The 17,934-nt window shown below is 43.2% G+C and overlaps 1 protein-coding gene and 1 long non-coding RNA gene across 5 annotated transcripts in view; one reads left to right on the forward strand and one right to left on the reverse strand.

The window, feature by feature from the left end:
- The window catches only part of OXR1 (oxidation resistance 1), a 320,312-nt gene that overhangs the window by 72,327 nt on the left and 230,051 nt on the right, over window positions 1–17,934 (reverse strand). For 2 of the 4 annotated variants that reach the window (XM_075415691.1, XM_075415690.1), the window contains exons 1-2: window positions 17,123–17,285; window positions 5,435–5,517 (exon numbers count right to left, since the gene is read on the reverse strand). In XM_075415691.1, coding sequence (XP_075271806.1) covers window positions 5,435–5,517; window positions 17,123–17,270 — 231 coding nt within the window. In that variant the 5' untranslated portion in view covers window positions 17,271–17,285. Of the gene's footprint in view, window positions 1–5,434; window positions 5,518–17,122; window positions 17,286–17,934 lie in introns of those variants that run through there. The other 2 variants (XM_075415688.1, XM_075415689.1) reach the window with 1 other exon arrangement.
- Window positions 4,902–7,368, forward strand: LOC142360824 (uncharacterized). The gene is made up of 3 exons (XR_012763391.1): window positions 4,902–4,995; window positions 5,568–5,817; window positions 7,043–7,368. It is a non-coding gene; the product is annotated as an uncharacterized LOC142360824 (long non-coding RNA).

The raw sequence follows: 17,934 nt of genomic DNA on the forward strand, positions 1-17,934 counted from the left end.
AAACCCACAAAACTTAAGACCTTTCAGAGCGCATTCACTCTTTCCAGCCTTCAGAAATAAAACCATCTGCTGAGATCTCTCGGCAACAAAAGGGCTTCTTTCACAAATCATGAACACAAGAATTGCAAATATAAGCTTCCTTTTCTTATTTGGCTATAAAGTTTGCACAGGCAAATCTCCAAACTACACGGGATTTCAGAGACCAGCACTGATACCTTCTTAAAACAAAGAAAATGTTGACATAATAAAGACTTCCTGGAGTACCTCCCTATATTCAAAGGTCTATTATCCAGTTCTTGTGCATGCCACTTCTTCAAAAAAATACAGTCTGAACTGCCAAAACCTGAAAGAATAATTCTGTGGAAAAGCACAGTTTAAGAACTAACAAATTAAAAAAAGCAACACCGCACAACACAGCCACCCCCCAGCTTTTCCAATCATTTTTTCCTCATCAGTTCAATACTGGAAGAGAGGGCAAAAAGTCATTCCTTTTTTCCCAGGAAACAAACTTTCTCTACATTATGCAGCTAGCTATTTAAATGCTATTCTGAATATGAAGAATTCTATGTCAATATTGGACATTAAAGCACTATGCTGAATCTTCATGGGAAAACTTCTCCTTCTGAGGAGAGAGGGGGATGATGAACAGCGATTACATTGTTTCATGGTTTTAACAGAATGCCAAGATTTATTCAAACACAAGGAAACCTCTGAAAAGCAACCACCAGACAGACACGTGAAGACACTAATTCATGCCCTGAAACAATCTGAACTGGACTTGAGCACGCCAGCTGGTGCTTTGAAGTGGTTCAATACTTTGCTTCCTTTAGTATACTGACCTGAGTATAAAGATTCAAAGATACTGGTTAATAAAAGTGTAAAAAAAGAAAACAAGAATTGTTTATTCAGGACTGTGTTCAGTTTAACATGTATAAATTCTGCTTTGTACAACAACTTTTGCTGAAAAAGAGCTTCTTAAAATATAAGTAGCTTTCCAATACTCAGTAGCAAGTGCTTCTAGTCCTCAACTCTCTTACCACAGAATCACAGAATGGTAGGGGTTGGAAGGGACCTCTGTGGGTCATCTAGTCCAAACCCCCTGCCGAGGCAGGGTCACCTACAGCAGGCTGCACAGGACCTTGTCCAGGCGGGTCTTGAATATCTCCAGAGAAGGAGACTCCACAACCTCCCTGGGCAGCCTGTCCAAGTGCTCCATCACCCTCAGAGGGAAGAAATTCTTCCTCATATTCAGACGGAACGTCCTGTGCTTCAGTTTGTGTCCATTGCCCCTTGTCCTGTCACTGGGCACTACTGAAAAGAGTCTGGCCCCATCCTCCTGACACCCACCCTTCCGATATTTATACGCATTTCTAAGGTCCCCTCTCAGCCTTCTCTTCTTCAGGCTGAACAAGCCCAGCTCCCTCAGCCTTTCCTCATAGGAGAGATGTTCCAGTCCCCTCATCATCCTTGTAGTCCTCCGCTGGACTCTCTCCAGTAGCTCCTCATCTCATTACGTAGAGATAAGACACATAAGGCTAGTTACTTCTACCTTATGTAGTCACTCACATACACATACAAATAAGTCTAGAACTCTAAGTTAGGTAAAATCAGTTTTTACAGATATGACTAGATACACAAAGAGCCACTTCAGATCCACATCTTCCTCCTCCAGTGAGATCTCAAATCAAACACTCTCCTCAAATCATTGCATCCCCACTCAAGCAGAGGTACATCCCATTACGCCTTTTCCACTTAAGGGGCATTACTCATATACCCATGTCTGCCAGGTGTGCTTGTGTGCTCAAGCAGACAAAGAGCTTCAGAGGCACCACTGACTACAGCTCAAACTGCCTTTACTTCTGTCAGATGAACAGCTGGCAAAGTTATTCGAAAAAACTTACTTGAAACCTAATTCTCTCCTGATATTTTAATGAACTTCATTGTCATTGCATCTCAACAATTGGAGATCACTTATTCTTCCATGAAAAATTATACATTTAATACATATGAATCAGAGTGCACAAAGAATTTTTTTTTAAGTACTTCACGACTAGCTGGTCCAAGAACCAGAAAACAATAGTTTAAGAGTATTAAAAGGAACTAACAAAATTAAAGAGACAGGAAGACTAGAAGAAGGGGTGAGGACAAAGTGGAGAAGAGGACACAACAACTTTGGTGTTGTACCCAAGCCTTTAGAAATATCAGATTATGATTACATTAACTAATTGTTAATAGGCCTAACTTCTATAACATGCAACATCAGTAAAATGGTAAATATCATAAAGCAACTTCAAAAATAGTTTTGAAATTAGGTAAAAGATAGATCAGATAGCATAATGTGTCATCATTATGATCCACGTTTTCTAAATTCCCCAAAACTGGGAAAGACACTATGACAGTGGCATGCTCAAAGAAAAGTGTGTCAGACAAGAACAGAATCCTTGGCTTTGAAACGGAAGGACAAAGAAAAAAGCAAAACTCCTAAGCGTGTAGTAGTCTAAACAAAATGTAAAGGCTTACAACAGCACTAAAACTAGCTGCACCAGAAGAGAGAACCTTTAGCGTTCTCTATCCAGCTACCCTAGGATTGAAAGCAAAATCCACAGTTATTCTAGAAGGGTTTTAGCAGACACTCGTCATTTTTCTACTCTCAAAATAAACATGTTCAGCAAGTTATTACAATAAGAAATTTCAAGTATTCCTGTGGGTTCAAACTCAGTAAACTTTCACCTGTTTGATGGTCACCACAAAAAACACTTGCCACCCACATTCCTTGAGCTAAGAAAGGATTGAGAATTCCTCCTTGTTTTACCTTAAGAAGCTGACTTCAGAAGCCCTTGTAGCTTTGTTCCCAGTATACATATCTAGCTAGTTTCTAACTAAAGCAAAAAAGAGTCTAGATCCAGTTTCCACATGTTGGACTTACCACTAAATAACTGGGAAAAGATCACATGCAGGAAGGCTGCAGATCAACACTGAGAAGTCTTCAGACTCTGGTCTACTCTAGGCTTGTGTGAGCTTCATTAATCGATATCACGCTCTTCTCATGATCTGGACAACAGACTCTGTGTGTTATGGTGCTTATCTCTATTTCAAAAGAAGGGCACAGTCTTCCATCCCCACAGAGCTAAAGGGGAGGGAGTGGGGCAAGGGAAAGGAAGTCTCATATTGGAGACTCCAACATGGATAAAGCAGATCACCTCCATTGCTCACTTGTCTTCCCGCCCCTGTTCTCTAACAAAAAGTGCTTTTCCTGTAAAGTCTATTGCACTTGAGAAAAGTCTATCTGTAAATAGCCACAATTATTTCCTTTTTCTCCTCAAAAGGCAGAGGAGTTAGAGGGCTTTTGCTGAAGTCATGCATCCGCTACCATGCCAGTATCATTGGTGAGCAGCGGCCAGCATAGTCTGCTCATGCTCCATTACTGATCTGTAGTTGGCTCCCGTAACACCTGTAGGCAGACACAGGTTGTGTTTGTACAACATGTAACACAAAATACTTACAATGCAATGGTAATACAACGCTGTCCAACAAGCAACATAAAAATTCTATTTTCACAACATAAAAAGGACTAAAAGTTCTAGCTAGGAACAACAATTCCCCTGAGCTGTCTGCTCTGTTGGTCCCTGGAGCCTGATCATGCATCAGCTGTGTGCAGAGGGGAAGACAACTGGCTTGAAGCACTAACTGAATTCTGAAAAAATAGATAGTATCAATTTGCATCTAATCCTTTGACTGACATTTAGAAGAAAAACTATATTAACTTATATTAAAAAATCTATTCACTGGCTAAGCAGTAACAGTGAAAATACGCCAGAGTTATCTGTATCCTTCACAAGCAGTCACTGAAAACTAGATTAGTGACGTTCTTTTAAAACTACTAGCCTGGGTAAGCTTAGGACTTGCTTCCTTCACTTCCATCACATCTGTTGACATCATCTTTGTGGTGCTACACAGAGAACAGTAGTTCCAAGTTTGTATGTTTTGGGAATTTCAGATTAAAATCTTTTACATGAACTGCCTTTTGGTTTTATCTTTAAAGAGAAAATATACTTTCTTGTTTATTTGCCCCCAAAGCAATTATTTTATTTTTTAAAAAATTCTGGTGAGAAGTGTATTTCTCCCATAGCTTATACCAGTGAGATGCCCTCTCACTCTAAACTTCAGGAATACTAATAAGACCTTCCCTCCTAAAACCATGTAGCCACCAGAAACACTAACACATTAAATTGTTATTAAAAAAACCAAAGCAAAATACTCCACTAACTTTTCAACAGTACTGGGGGCAGGAGTCTGGTTCCTGCCTTCGTCCAGTTATTTCAGACAAAAATGGGGTTAATGTAATAGAAACAACAGTCACATTTACTTTACCACTCTTCTGTTACTACAGTCTAAGCAGCAGAAATTTTTGTTTGAATTTCAGTTTCAATGAAGTCTTTAGTATAGGCTATAACTATATTCAGGTTCCCAATATAAGCCACATTAATGAAGTTCTTGCTCCAACACACACACACACACGTTGTGCCTCCCTCCAAATGACGACCACAGCCTATCACAGCCTCCTCAGTATTTACGCCGTATCACAGCTTAGCTTAATCTAACATTAAGAGTTAAGTCTCCCCCATGCCTCTTATTCTTGGAATAACAGAACACCAAGTAAAGACTTTTTACAAAGAAGTTCTCATTTCTATTTTTTCATGTCTGGCTTCAAAAGCATTCAAAGGTAACTGTGACAGACTTTCTGTATTTTAATGTTAACCCCATAAGCATTATTTATAGTCTTAATTATATTTCCAGTACATAACACAAGACAGATACTTCTCACTTCAGTTTCCCTTAGTAACCATGAATGTGAAAAGCTGACTGCAGCACAGTTTGAGGGTCATTTCAAGAACAGAACAGGCAGAGAAAGGCTCCATTTTCAGACACTGCTGCGGAAACAGATGCGTACAGTAAAAGGTACAGATCTATGAAAATTAAGAGAACGCCAAGAAGGTCAGTATCAAGATATAGCTCCTTCCTGTCCCCATGTCCGTCCCCCCTACCCAGCTTCGTTCTGTTATTTCTTCTTATGTCAACAGATTATTAATAATGCTGAAAGCAGGGAACTTGAACATGATTTTATGATCAATGTCATTTACCATTTCTAACTAGTTATCTAAAAGTGAACCAGTCAGATTAGCTTGGTTTTGTTGAAAAAAAAAAAAACCAACAACAAAAACAAACCTTAAAGGAAAAAACCCAAATAAAATAAGAGTTACTCAAGTACTACCAGCTAATTCCAGATTTGATTCCTGTTAAAATAAGCTATCAGACACACAGAATTCTAAGATTAAAGGTAATGCACATTACTGTTTTGCTTACATTTTATAATGAAACTTTTAAGTCTGCACTTGCTATGCAATGACATTCTAACAATAGAGCAGCAACTTACAGAATATTCAATAGTCCCTTTAGGCTTTTGAAAAGACATTCGTCGCCCATCTTTCTTGTCTGGGGTCTTCTTCTGGCCAGTGTCTGAAAAAAATTGAGGCAACGTGCGTGTTAAATTCATTTTCCTCTCTCAGTACAGTCACAGGCTGCTGACAAGAGCCCCGTGGGCAGACATCTAATTCACCAGCTACACAGCTTGCTCCCGGTGACTCTGCCTAACAGACAGCTGGCTGCTAGAACAGGGACTTCATTCCTCTGCGATGCTTTAAGAATTTGACCAATATAAACCACTGCTAACTGGGAATCAATTAACCACATAAGTACTTGCTGCTATCCAGGAAGCTATTAATGAAGGAAGACTAAGTAGGAGATTGACCCCATAAGGCAAGCAACATTTCTCTAACTACTGTATTTAATTGGTTTTATATCGTACCCAGTCTGCTTTTGTCTAGAGGGGAGATGATCTAGAGATCCTGTATCCTTAAATTCATCAGCTGGGATTTTTTGTTTAAATGCTGCTTGGTAAGTACAGGGTATTTAAAGCTTTTTTTGTACAACAAAGAACATTAGTATTTAACTTCACAATTACCCTGTCTGTAGCCAACACATACAGCCTATGCATAAACAATAAAGATTCTAAAGAAATAACACAAGTTAACAACTGCTCTTTTTACTGAGGCACAGTATTTTGATGACTTTCATTTCCTAAATCAAATCAAAAACAATTTATACCTGAAGTATACTCTACTTTTTGATATTAACTGGCTTGGTATTTATGACAAAGACAACGAAACAGTGTACCTCCGTGATTCAACAGAAAGCATTTAATCCTACATCTCTGGAAAAGTGGGGGGTTTTCACACAGTCATATACACACATGAATTTTTCAAGATGAATCTCTTCAGAACTTTGGTCTCTGTCACAAGGCCTCCACCTTCAACAGTTACATTTCTGCTATTAAGGACCCTACCTGCACGAATTCCATATACCCACCCCAACTGCCCTCATTTCTACACGGATAGTGTCAAAAAATAAGAAACAAAATAAACACATGAAAAAATAAAATCTCATCAAATATCCTATATTTGCTACAGTGGGCAAGCTACAGAGGGCCACAATAAAAGTGATTACTAGCAGATGCAAAATTAGTATTCTCCTGGGATGTTGTTTATATAATAAAGAAATAAACATTGGACTAATTCTACTTTTCTTACATATTGAAAAACGTCTGAGGGTGAATGTTCCCATAGCTACAAGATAAAAATTGATCTATTGATGGTATTAATTATGGTAAGTTTTAATAGCTATGAACGACTGTCAAGACATTAAGCCTGCTTCCAAAAACTTTCTAGAAATTCTGAAAATCTAAACACTGTAACTCTACATCGTACTATGCTCCTGTAACACATTAAGAGGTATCTCTTCCATTATTTGCACTAATCCCAGCTTTTAAAAAGTTACCTACAGGAAACTTCTGTTTCTGATTATATAAACAGTTTTTAAAGACACTACAAATGTCTCTAGGGGAAGTTAAGCTAAATCAGCAGTAAATAAAACACACTAGTAGTTTGTGTGCAGACTAATAGCAGCCAACATTCTCCTCTTCCAGGTCATATATTTTGTTACCAAAGTTTCTACCTGACCTTGCACCACAACAGGTGCCTCCTCGGCAAGCTACTGAAGAACTGCAACAGCTACTAGACCAGAGCTGGTCCAAATTTTCAGCCCGTATCGAAGCTCTGCCAGCAGCCTAAGCATTTTCTTTCAACAGCAGCCTAGTCGAAATACTCTTCAGCAAAAGTCAAAGGATGCAGCTGAAAAAAGACCGATCCCGGGCAGGATCCCACACATGCCTTAATAATCTACACACAGAGAGCTCCTGTTGAACAAGCATCTTCTTCCCCTGCCCCCACCCCCATCAGACAGAAATAAAGAAATCCCATATTACAAATGTATGTATGCACTTCAGTTGTACATAGTCCAATGTTGTTTGTAGGTTTTTTTTCCTAGCCCAAATTTAAGTTTCCTTTTTCTTCTTACTAGTTCATCTATAAATGTCTAAAGAGTTTGTAGATAGGTGCCACTCAAGAGGTCAAGTTATCTTCTCTGTTTCCAGTAACTGAACAGCAGAACGAAGTCTTGCACAAATAACCACTTCTGTTCCTTATGTCTGAAATAAATAAGGAAAGTTATTTGTTCTTCAGGGCAGAAGGACCTGCTGCTTTAGACTTCAGAGCACTCTGGTAACTTCAAGCGAGTAAGAGCAGCCAGGGGTAAGGGTGGAGGAGGAAGGTCCCTGCTGGAGGCACTGTGGAGGAAAGCAGATGCCAGGAGAGCTCCTACCACAAATTCCCCAGGAGCTTATAATCTGCAGTTTTTCATAGGTTTTTTTATTGTCATCCCCTCCCATACCTAAGATGGTAATTCCTACCCTTCCCACCAGTGTCCACGTTCATTCCTTCCCCCTGCAATAGCATTATTTTCCCCTCACTATATGGATACAGGATTCAAGTGTTTCATGACCTACTGTGACCCGAGTCCCTGAGTCACGAAGAGACAGAGGCAGGCAGTGCTGAGCAACGTGGGCGATGACTCCCCACCAGCCGAGCGCCGGTCTTGGACACAAAACTAGCAGGTATTCCAGCAGTGAAAACAGGTCAGAATAGTGGAAACACGAATTCAGTCTCCCCGACGGCATACTGCAAAGCCTCCAACAATCTCTCACTGAACGAGCAGGCTATTTATTTTTGGGGGGGAAGTAAATGCATCTTTCAGCCATTCTTGTGCCCCAAGTATTCTAGGAAGCATATGAAAGCAGAAACCACTGCCAGCATAGGATGCATTGGTCTGGCAAGACCTCAGCACCAATGGGAATCAGCCTCATCCTTTTGATTCACTTTTTTTCCTGATAACTCCGCTGCGCGTGAGCTCACCTTGTTAGGTTACCCTCCATCATTACCTCACCTGCCAGCAGCAAGCCAGTGAGACTACCAAAGGCTGATGTTCTCAGATGACAGGTACAATCAAAGCCTGACACCACCAATCAGTGCTGCGCACCACCTCAAGGGTCAACAGTACCTTGTTTAACAAGGGGACCTGTGGTGCTAGGTTATCCGATCTCCAGCCGTGCTGTTCTGGACTGAAACAAGACCAGACCTTTTGTAACACCAGGGCTGACGCTTTAATTCTGAAGTACCATTTTGCAGGAATGGGCCTCCACAACAGCTTGAAACACTTTTGTGAACAAGTACATGCCAGATTCACAAATGACAAGAAAATGTTTCAACTGTCTAGGATTTAAAAGACTAGAACTAGAAAGAGGCAGAAGGCAGTGTTCAAAATTACACCAGACCAATATTTACTCTGAATGCACGCATACAGAAACTTCAGATTAAACGACTGTAGCATAATAATGGGCTACATATGATCATCAACATAATCAGAGTAAAGCACTCACTGTTCCAACATATTTATACGAGATAGGAAAAGGGTTTTTAGGAACATTATGTTTCAGGAACAGTTTTCAATGAGGCAGCTTTGACCTTAAAATATATAACAGTCAGTGGCATTATTCAACTGAAATTTGAAAACAACTGTTGTCTTATATATTAACTATATATATTAATATATAATGTAACAAGTTAAATTCCAACATTTATTGAGGGGGTTCTACTAACTGCCTCTGTATGGCCCTGTGCCACTGAAATTTGGTTGACTGAAAATATTCCCCTGGCACTACTTGTTCAAATTGACTTGACCAGAGTGACATTTCTCATTTCTTAGTATGCCATCCGAGCTGAATTGCAGACCTTCAGTTTTCTGTCTCCTGATGCTTCTAGCACATCCTTTGAACTTCCGGCAATAAGAGCTGGCAAAGAGAACAAGATTTGTATTGAGTAAGAATGCAACGATACATGCTAAGAACTGCTTGGGAGCATCTTCAAGGTCTGCATATATATATTAAATTTTCTGTTACCCTACTCTTTTTCTGCAAGATAAGCTTAAAACTCATATAACTTGCAGTGTTTCTCACCTGCTGATCTTCTATTTGTTCCAATGTTAACAGAAATTACACAGATCCCTTTTTGCAGAGGAGTAAGCCAAACAAGCATCCTCTGAGATAAAGCAAGTCAACAATTAATGCAAACTGTTTACAGTTAATAACTGAGCATATTATGGTCAAGAAGATGAGAAAAAGATCATTTATCCCCACCCCCCCACAAGAACTGCAAATTATGCATTTAGATTTACATGTGTTTAAGAAAAAGGCAGAGGCAGCAGCCTTGTTAAACGCTTGTCTAGGACACAATTTTTCACAGGATCTTAAAAAAAATGCAGCACATATGGGGTAAAGATTTTTAAAAAACTGAATCACAAGAAAGTAAGGAAAGAAAAGTAGTCTGTCTCTGAAATAGTCTCACACACATTGTTATTTAGCAGCACAAGAACTAACTTTCTAATTGATAACACAGGGGAAGCATAAATATTACATCTTTATTAGATTAGTTCTGCTCAGTAACAATTAGATCTTTATAATCTATCCATAAAGAAACAAAAAGACTCCAGTAGGAAACCTTTATAGTCCATAAGGCTTGGTGACTTGGGGATCCTAACAACAGGGGTTACATCTCAGCGGAGCAACCATCTCATTGACCCCTCTCCCCCTCCCGCAGTTAGATTTGCTTACGTTAATTATGGGAATCTGCCAATGTCTTCGGAATCAGCAACAAGGAGGCCGTAACAGCAGCCTGCAAGATCCTAGTAGCCTGCAGTTTTCTAGCCACAATGGTAGGTTTTCAGACCAAAGCAGTGTCATAAACAATGCCCCCTTTAGTCTCCTCTTGCTTAGCAACTGCTAGTTACTCTGTGATTCAGTCCTTCCTAGCAAGTCACGATCTCAAAACTCTTGATCCTCATCACTGCTCTCCACATGATTCTTTTGTTCACATTTTTCTTAAGCAAAACCCCAAGCTAAATGCATCCAGGACCTCGTTAATGCTGGATCAGCTCTTCAAACGCATCAAAATAGCTTTTTCCTGCAACAGATTCAGCACCGATTCAAGTTCATTTTGTGATCCCCTTCACATGTGACCCTCTTTTCTGCTATTCAGTCAGCTGCACAGTACACAGGCAGAAATACTAAAATGCATGATTTCAGGATGAAAAATAATTCAGTAGAAACAAGTTTTAGGTGGGCCACTTCTCCAAATGGCTAGGAGACATAATGCCAGCTCCATGCATGACACTCCTGGTACGTGCATCATACGGGCTTTCTTCTAAACTAAGATTTCACACCCAGGGTAAACAGAAATGCTTCACCAAATTTTCAGATTATGACAGAGCATGTGTTAACCACAGTAAATTTCCTTCCCTGTTCCACCTGAAACATGTATGTGTACAGTTTAATACATTAGAGACTACCTAACTGCAATCTCCACCTACGTACAACCTCTCTGCAGACCATATGTATACACTTATGAAAACTTGCAAAATTCATGACTGCTATACTAAAAGAAAGCCAGCTTTCCTAATTAATACTTATTGTCCACCTCTTTCAGATATTTAAGCCCATTTAGTTGCACATCAAGCCTTCACAACACCACATACGCAGTCTGACCATCAAGCAGCAATATCAAGTTATCCCTAGACATCTTTAAGAATTTAGACTTTGCTTTATCACACTTAAGCCAATGGTACCTAGTTTTGCTCAGAGCTCAAAGTCAGTCAGCTTATCCTGATGCTTCACCACTGCTCTGCTAACATGTAACCAGATGTGCTGCGTATGTGAAGTTATACCCAACGCTTCAGCAAACACCTCACTGTGTAAGTTTATTGCATCAGGTTTGCAGATGACATCTAGGTGGGGGGAGTGGGGGGTAACCAACATGCTTGAGGGCAGGGCTGCCATTCAGAGGGACCCGGACAGGCTGGAGAAACAGGCTGACAGGAACCTTCCGAGATTCAACAGGACAACAGTGCTCTGCATGGGAAGGGAGGGCCGTCTGTGTTGTACAGGCTGGCACTGTCTGGCCCGGAATAAGCTCTGCTGAAAAAATCCCAAGGGCCTTGGCAAGCAGCAAGCTGACCACGAACTAGCACCATGACCTGGCAACAAGGAGGGCCAACAGCATCCTCAGCTGTCTTAACAGGAGCATAGCCAGCAGACAGAGCAGCAGTGAGAAGCAACTATTCTCCTTAAACTGGCACTCAGACTGCTACTGGAATACTGGCTTTAGTGTCCCTGTCATCCTCCCACACAGTCCCTTTCAATACAAGGCAGACATCGATAAACAAAAACTATTTCAGTGAAGGGCCACCAAGGTAGTCGGGGGCTGGGAGACGAGGCTAAGAGAACAGAGCTTCTCCAGCCTGAAGAAGAGATGGTTTTGAAGGACAGTAACAACAGCCTTCCTGTACCTTCTAGATAACTTCCCCACAGGTGTCAAGATACCAGAGCCAGGCTCTTCAGTATGTATAATAGGGAGAACAAAAGACAACAGACACAATGGACAAGCAGGAGAGCTTTGGCCTGAATAAAAGGTAAAAATCTAATTTCCCAAAGCAGTTGTGCAGTTTCCATCCTTAGATGTTTTCAAGACTGAGCTGAATGAAGCACTGAGAAACCTAGCCTGAAGACAGTCTTTGCTACATTAAGCAGGGCTACAGTCTTGCTTGCAATTCGAGTTATGTGTAACTATGATTCCTCCCAGATTTTTCAGGCAGACAATTCAGATGCACAAGCCCACCACCAAATCAAACCAGAGGGAGATCCACACGTAGAACACAGTGAGGTGTGTTGCTTACTGATGAACAGAAAAGTATTATTCATACACACAGTAAATTGAATGGCAGCCACAAGCATGCAGGTTCTCAATAAAACATCAACTTCAAAACTGTTCTGAAGTTAGAAATGGGAATTAACCAGAAAAATTAAAACAGAAATGCAATAGGACACATTAAAACAAAAACACAATACAGTCAAAGGATACCAGATTACTAGAATAATTCGTACTTTAGATTATAAACTAATCTAGCAGATGACTGAAACATATAAACTGAACTTCAGTAAAACATACGGTACATCAGAATCCTATTGAACAGTAAAAAACAGACTAAGAATTGTAAACCATGTCAAAAATGTAAAAAAGGGGAGAGTGAAATAGAAACTAGCAGAATGGAGGAGTATATTAATGAATTCCCAGTGGGCTAGTTTTTAAAACAGCTTGATTGCACATCAGCAAACAAACTTGGAAGCACAGTCAACAGCAAAGACTAGGCAAAAGAACACCACAAATTCTGTAGGCCCAAAGCTTGTAGAAAAGGGCGAGATGTAGTAGCACAAAACATAACATGAAGTAAAAGATCATTTAACTTCACATTCACCCAGGGAACAGTCAAGAATTTCTATATACTAGTAGCACACAAGTTGGAAGAAGAGATTGTGCATACATTAACATATCACAAGATGACTGAGTCACCAGCCTGATACATTCCAAGACCACATTTGCTTCTTATGCCTGTACCAACTGAAGTATTTTCAGACATGAAAGCGAAGCATTAGCGTCTTTGTAAAGGCTGCTGGTACATTTCACATGTGCTTCATCCGGAACAGTGTGTACAAGAAAACTTGCGGAGTTGTGTCTCCCCACTTTGAAGCCTCTCTCATACTCTACCATACACCTGTTAAAGTTAGTTCTTGGAAGTGACGTACTGAGTAAGGATGAAGCAAGGAAATGACCTTATTCTTATGTCTGCTTTATTCTGAGACACATTTTTAGAAAGGAAGATGATAACTTTTACAGCACAACTTGACAAATGTACTGTAACTTGGCACTGCACATTTATCTTTCTAAGGCACTGCTGCTACCTTCCCCATAGCACAGAGGGCTGACAGGCCACACGGCTTACCGGATACACTGTCCATGGTTATCTCACCAATGGAGACTGGAAAGCTGATAAGAAAAAAATGTAAATAAACCCACAGGCCACAAGGTTCAGAAAGGAACAATCACGTTGAGCCTGAGGGAGAACAACAACAAAAAAATCTTTTAATAGAAGGCAGCTAGAACAATTTCCCTGAGAGACCAGTTAAGACAATTCTCTGAACAAGGAGTTCTGAATGATTTTAAATTTCTTTAATTTCTGTACTTAGATAGACATACTGCAGGAAGACTACCTGTGCAGTGTATCTTCTCTCTCCATGAAGTGACCATAGGCAGAAGCGAGGTGAAAATGTGTAGGAGGGAAGAAGCTTGAGACTGCAGGTATGGAAGTATAGCCTTACAGAATCAAAGAGTTATCTGGAAGAAACCACTTGAGTATATCTACTCCAGCCTCCAGTTTGAAGCAGGAATACTGTCAACAAACTAGGTCAGCTTAAAACTGTAACCTGTCCCAGTGATGGACTACCCTCCTTGGGCAGTTTTTCTACTGTCCAGTTTGAACCTTCCAAGCCAAAACTCATGGCTGCTACCCCTTCTTTTATCATCTCTTACTACCGAGCAAGGCATGCACCTTTAGGGAGGTGTAGGTCCCTACTAGATTGCCTCTAATACCCCTTGGGCTCCTCTGCAAGACTAAAGCCCAGTTCCCTCCATCCCTCCTCACAGGTCATACGCCCTATGCCCCTAGACATGCTGGCTGGACTCTCCACAGTTTTTCAGCAGTCTTCTTAACAGTGGTGCACCAAACCAAAGAGCATATGCAAAGTACAGCCTCAGCAGAGGCCACAGAAAAGCAGCAAAACCACATCACTGGCTCTGCTAGCCACACTCGCCCTTACACAGCAGACAAAGCGAAGAGCATACTGAACTATGAGACACCCTGTTGGCTCATTTAAGCAAGATGTTTATATAGATGAGACACAAATTAAACTAAACGTTCAAGCTAATTCTGCAGTAAAGATAATCCTTAATCACACACTCCCTAAAGCTTTGAGTTGCATTTTAAAGCAGATAAAAATGCATTCCACTTCAACTTATTACCACCTATAACATGTACCAATAAACAAGAAAGTTACATTCCGTTGTAGCTGAAGTTTCTAGGTGAATCCAGGCCATGAATACATACATACAAGCTCTTCCTAGGAATTATCAACAGACTAACCTTAGAAGTTATATTTCAAAGACTACAAAGCTTTTGTTTTTTTTAAGGAATTTTACACTCTGAAAATACTGGTAGCACCTTTACTAAAGCCAGAGGCTTTCTCTAGAATTTATCATTCTCCTTACATTTTTATCTTCCACCACAATCACTAACAGACAAAACACCTTCCTAAAGTTATTTCACTGACTTGGCTGCTGATACAAACAATGTAAACTGGTTAAACAGGTTTACATCCTCCCATGGCACTACTCAGTCTCCCAGTGCCTCCTTTCTCTCTATGAAGAAATACTATAGACCTCTCCACACATACCCAAAGAAGTACACAGGCTCAAAACAGTGATTTAAGGTACAGCATTTGACCGGACTTGCCTTCCCAAACTTGGAAACTTTAATAGTGCAGCTGTTCAACTCTTTCTAAAGACAAGTAAGAGAACAGTAAACGTAAATTTACTAATACTACATCAATAAAATTGAGATACTTTATTGTAAAGTGAAATTAAATATAATTAAGAATAAAAAAGGCTGATTTTTGTTTCATCACAGAAAATAAATGTGGAAACAGGGTTTTAAGGTATTTATGAAGAACTATTCTTTTAAGAAGTGATGCATAGTCACAACTGTACCATGCAAAGCAAATGAACACTGAAAAGATCCTTCTGAAAGTCCTAAGCAGGGAGACGAACTAGAATAATAGATGGGCCTGGATCCAGAGTGCCGCAAACAGAGACTGAACATTGGGAGTAGTTAGAATTTGCCATTGAGGTTTAAATTAATGTCAGTGGACCCATCACTAATTAAAACGGAGGTTAGGTTTCAACTGAAGTATTGTAATCATTGTTACAGCTTCTGCAGCACCCACTACCAGGGCACAGATGGTTTGTGAAACCCAGCAAAATGCTTGCCAGAAGAATTCCACAGTCACAAAAATTTGTTTCTGCCCATAACTGGCAGAAACCCTATGAAGGGGAAGACAGCATGGGAGGGCCAAGATCTAATTGCCTCGCACAGTGCGCTTTGCCTAGGTGAGGAAAAACTGAAAGTGTGGTTCTGTCTAACAGCCACATCAAATTCTATATACACAGAACCCCACCCCGCATTCCAGAACTGCAGTCACTTTTCATTAACGCAACTTTTAAGTATTACCTTTTGAAAGTATCTGAGGAAATGCGCTTCCTGCTCAAAGCCAGGGCAAAACCAAAGCATTATAATGCAGCCTAAGTTAATCCTATGTCCCAGAGCAAGAGGGGAAGAATAGTCAGATGGCTTCTCCCTCCCAGAAATCACACGTATCACAGGACATGCTTTAGACCAACAGCTGAACACATGGCCTCGTGTTGATAAAGATGGCCTTGATAAAAAGATCAGAAGATGCTGGAGAGTTTTACTGTCATTTTGCTTCTGCAAAGGAGTATAAGTGATCTTGGCCAATGAGCCTTTAACAGTTTGGTAGAGGTGTTATACGAGGTGCTTCATCCCACTGCTAAAACCGAAGTTGCTGTCTCTTTCTGTCCCTGCATGTCTTGGGGAAGAGTGACACAATAAAGAAAGAGCGGCACTGTAAATATAGCTGGCTACCTATTCTCCTCTCTGTGTAAAAAGTGTGATCTGAGGCATACAAGGAGACATCACCTACAGCTGACAGGCTGCATGGGCATTCCCATTACCCTGCCTACTACAGCAAGCAGCAGACCTTGTTTCTCTTGCTAAAAGACAATTATATCACCCTTCCGAAATAATTTAACATAACAAAGAGACTTTACAGTCTGTAATATTACCTTCTGGTGGAAACCTGACTTCAACCCTGCCTACAGACTACAAGAAACCCGCGATCATCCACTTAGCATAGGGCTTCTTCAACCACCTCGCTGCTCGGTCCTCTTCCCCACACACAGCCTGTGTACGTTCGCTGTCCACTCCTCCGGCTTCCACGGCACTCCTTGCCCACCTGGGCGCTCGCTCCAGCCGGGTGAGTTCCGCCACCCATGCCCACAGCCCAAGAACACCACCCATGGCGGGGCTGCCAGCCGCGGCCCCTCGCCGCCAGGCTGAGGGCAAAGCGCGTCCCTCGCGGTCCCCGCCGGGCCGCTCCCGCCCTCACCACCGCCGGGCCTGCTTCCAGAGCGCTGCTGCCCGCCCTCCAGCAGCACGCGGGGGGCACAAACCACCTGTCGCACCACCGAGGTCTCCAGCCGCAGGTCTGCCCTCCGGCCGGCTGCCCTCGCCCAGCTCAACAGAAGCACCGCGGAAGGCCGGAGGAGAGGGGCAAAGCAAACGCCGCGGCCCCGCCGCTCTAATCAGGAAGCCGAGCAGCAAGAGAAAAGTCGAGGTTTTCTTGTTATTAGCCCCGTCCCGCGGTGCGGGCCCCTGGCCCCCGCCGCCCCCTCCCGCTGCGGCTCTCCCCGCAACGGCTCGGTAAGGCCGCCGGGAGCGCCCCGCTCCCCGTCCCGTACGCTCCCGCGTCCCCCGGAGCCCGCTCCCCTCCGAGGCGCGGAGCGGGCCACAAACCCACCCCGCTGCCCGGGACGGGCCCTGCCCGGCCGCTGCCCCTGCCCCCCCGCAGCCCCGGCCCCCTCCCCGCCGGTACCTGGTGGCGGCTCGGCGGGGCCCGGCGCCCCGCGGCCGTCCTGGAAGCGGACGTGGCGGAGGCCGCCGGGTACGGCGCCCCAGAGGCGGCTGGCGGTGCCGCGCAGGAGGCGGCCGCCCTTGCCGGTGAAGGCGGTGAGGTAGTCCATGGCGGCTACCGGCCGGGGGGCCCCATGGCCGGGCCGGACACGCAGCTCCGCACCGCCACCCGCCCCGCGCCACAACTTGGGCAAACTTTGGGGCTCGGCCCCGCCTCCATTTAAAGGGGCCGCGGCGCCGCCGCCGGCGCTGGGCGCGACCCGGGGGCCGCGCAGCCGGAGCCGCGTTCGGTGCCGGCAGGAGCGGTGGGGGCCTGGGTCCCCTCCCGGCCCCAGGGCGCTGGGGCACGGCTGCCCGCCCGCCCCCGGCCACCGCTGCGTGCCCACCGGCTCGGGCCCTGCGTGGGAGCCGACTGCCCTGCGGCCACGTGCTGCCGGGCTTTCTGTTCGCCTCCAGCCTCCGTGTCTCGGCTTCCCTGCACCGAGAAGCGCGGAAGTCAAGTACCGAGGCAGCCTCTTCCTTTCAAATCCTCTCGCAGTCTGGCTATGGAGATGTTTCACCGCTGTGACTACAAAACAAGGCCAGCTGTGACACTGTGGTTTTGCTCTTCCGCTTTTGATCCCTCGCCCTCTCAGACTGCCCGGCCATCTGGGACGCCGCTGGCCTTGCTGTGCCCGGCCACGTCCCCCCGTCCTCTTTCACAGAATCACAGAATCACAGAATAGTAGGGGTTGGAAGGGACCTCTGTGGGTCATCTAGTCCAACCCCCCCGCC

Source organism: Opisthocomus hoazin, chromosome 3, assembly GCF_030867145.1.
Source record: "Opisthocomus hoazin isolate bOpiHoa1 chromosome 3, bOpiHoa1.hap1, whole genome shotgun sequence".
NCBI lineage: Eukaryota > Metazoa > Chordata > Aves > Opisthocomiformes > Opisthocomidae > Opisthocomus > Opisthocomus hoazin.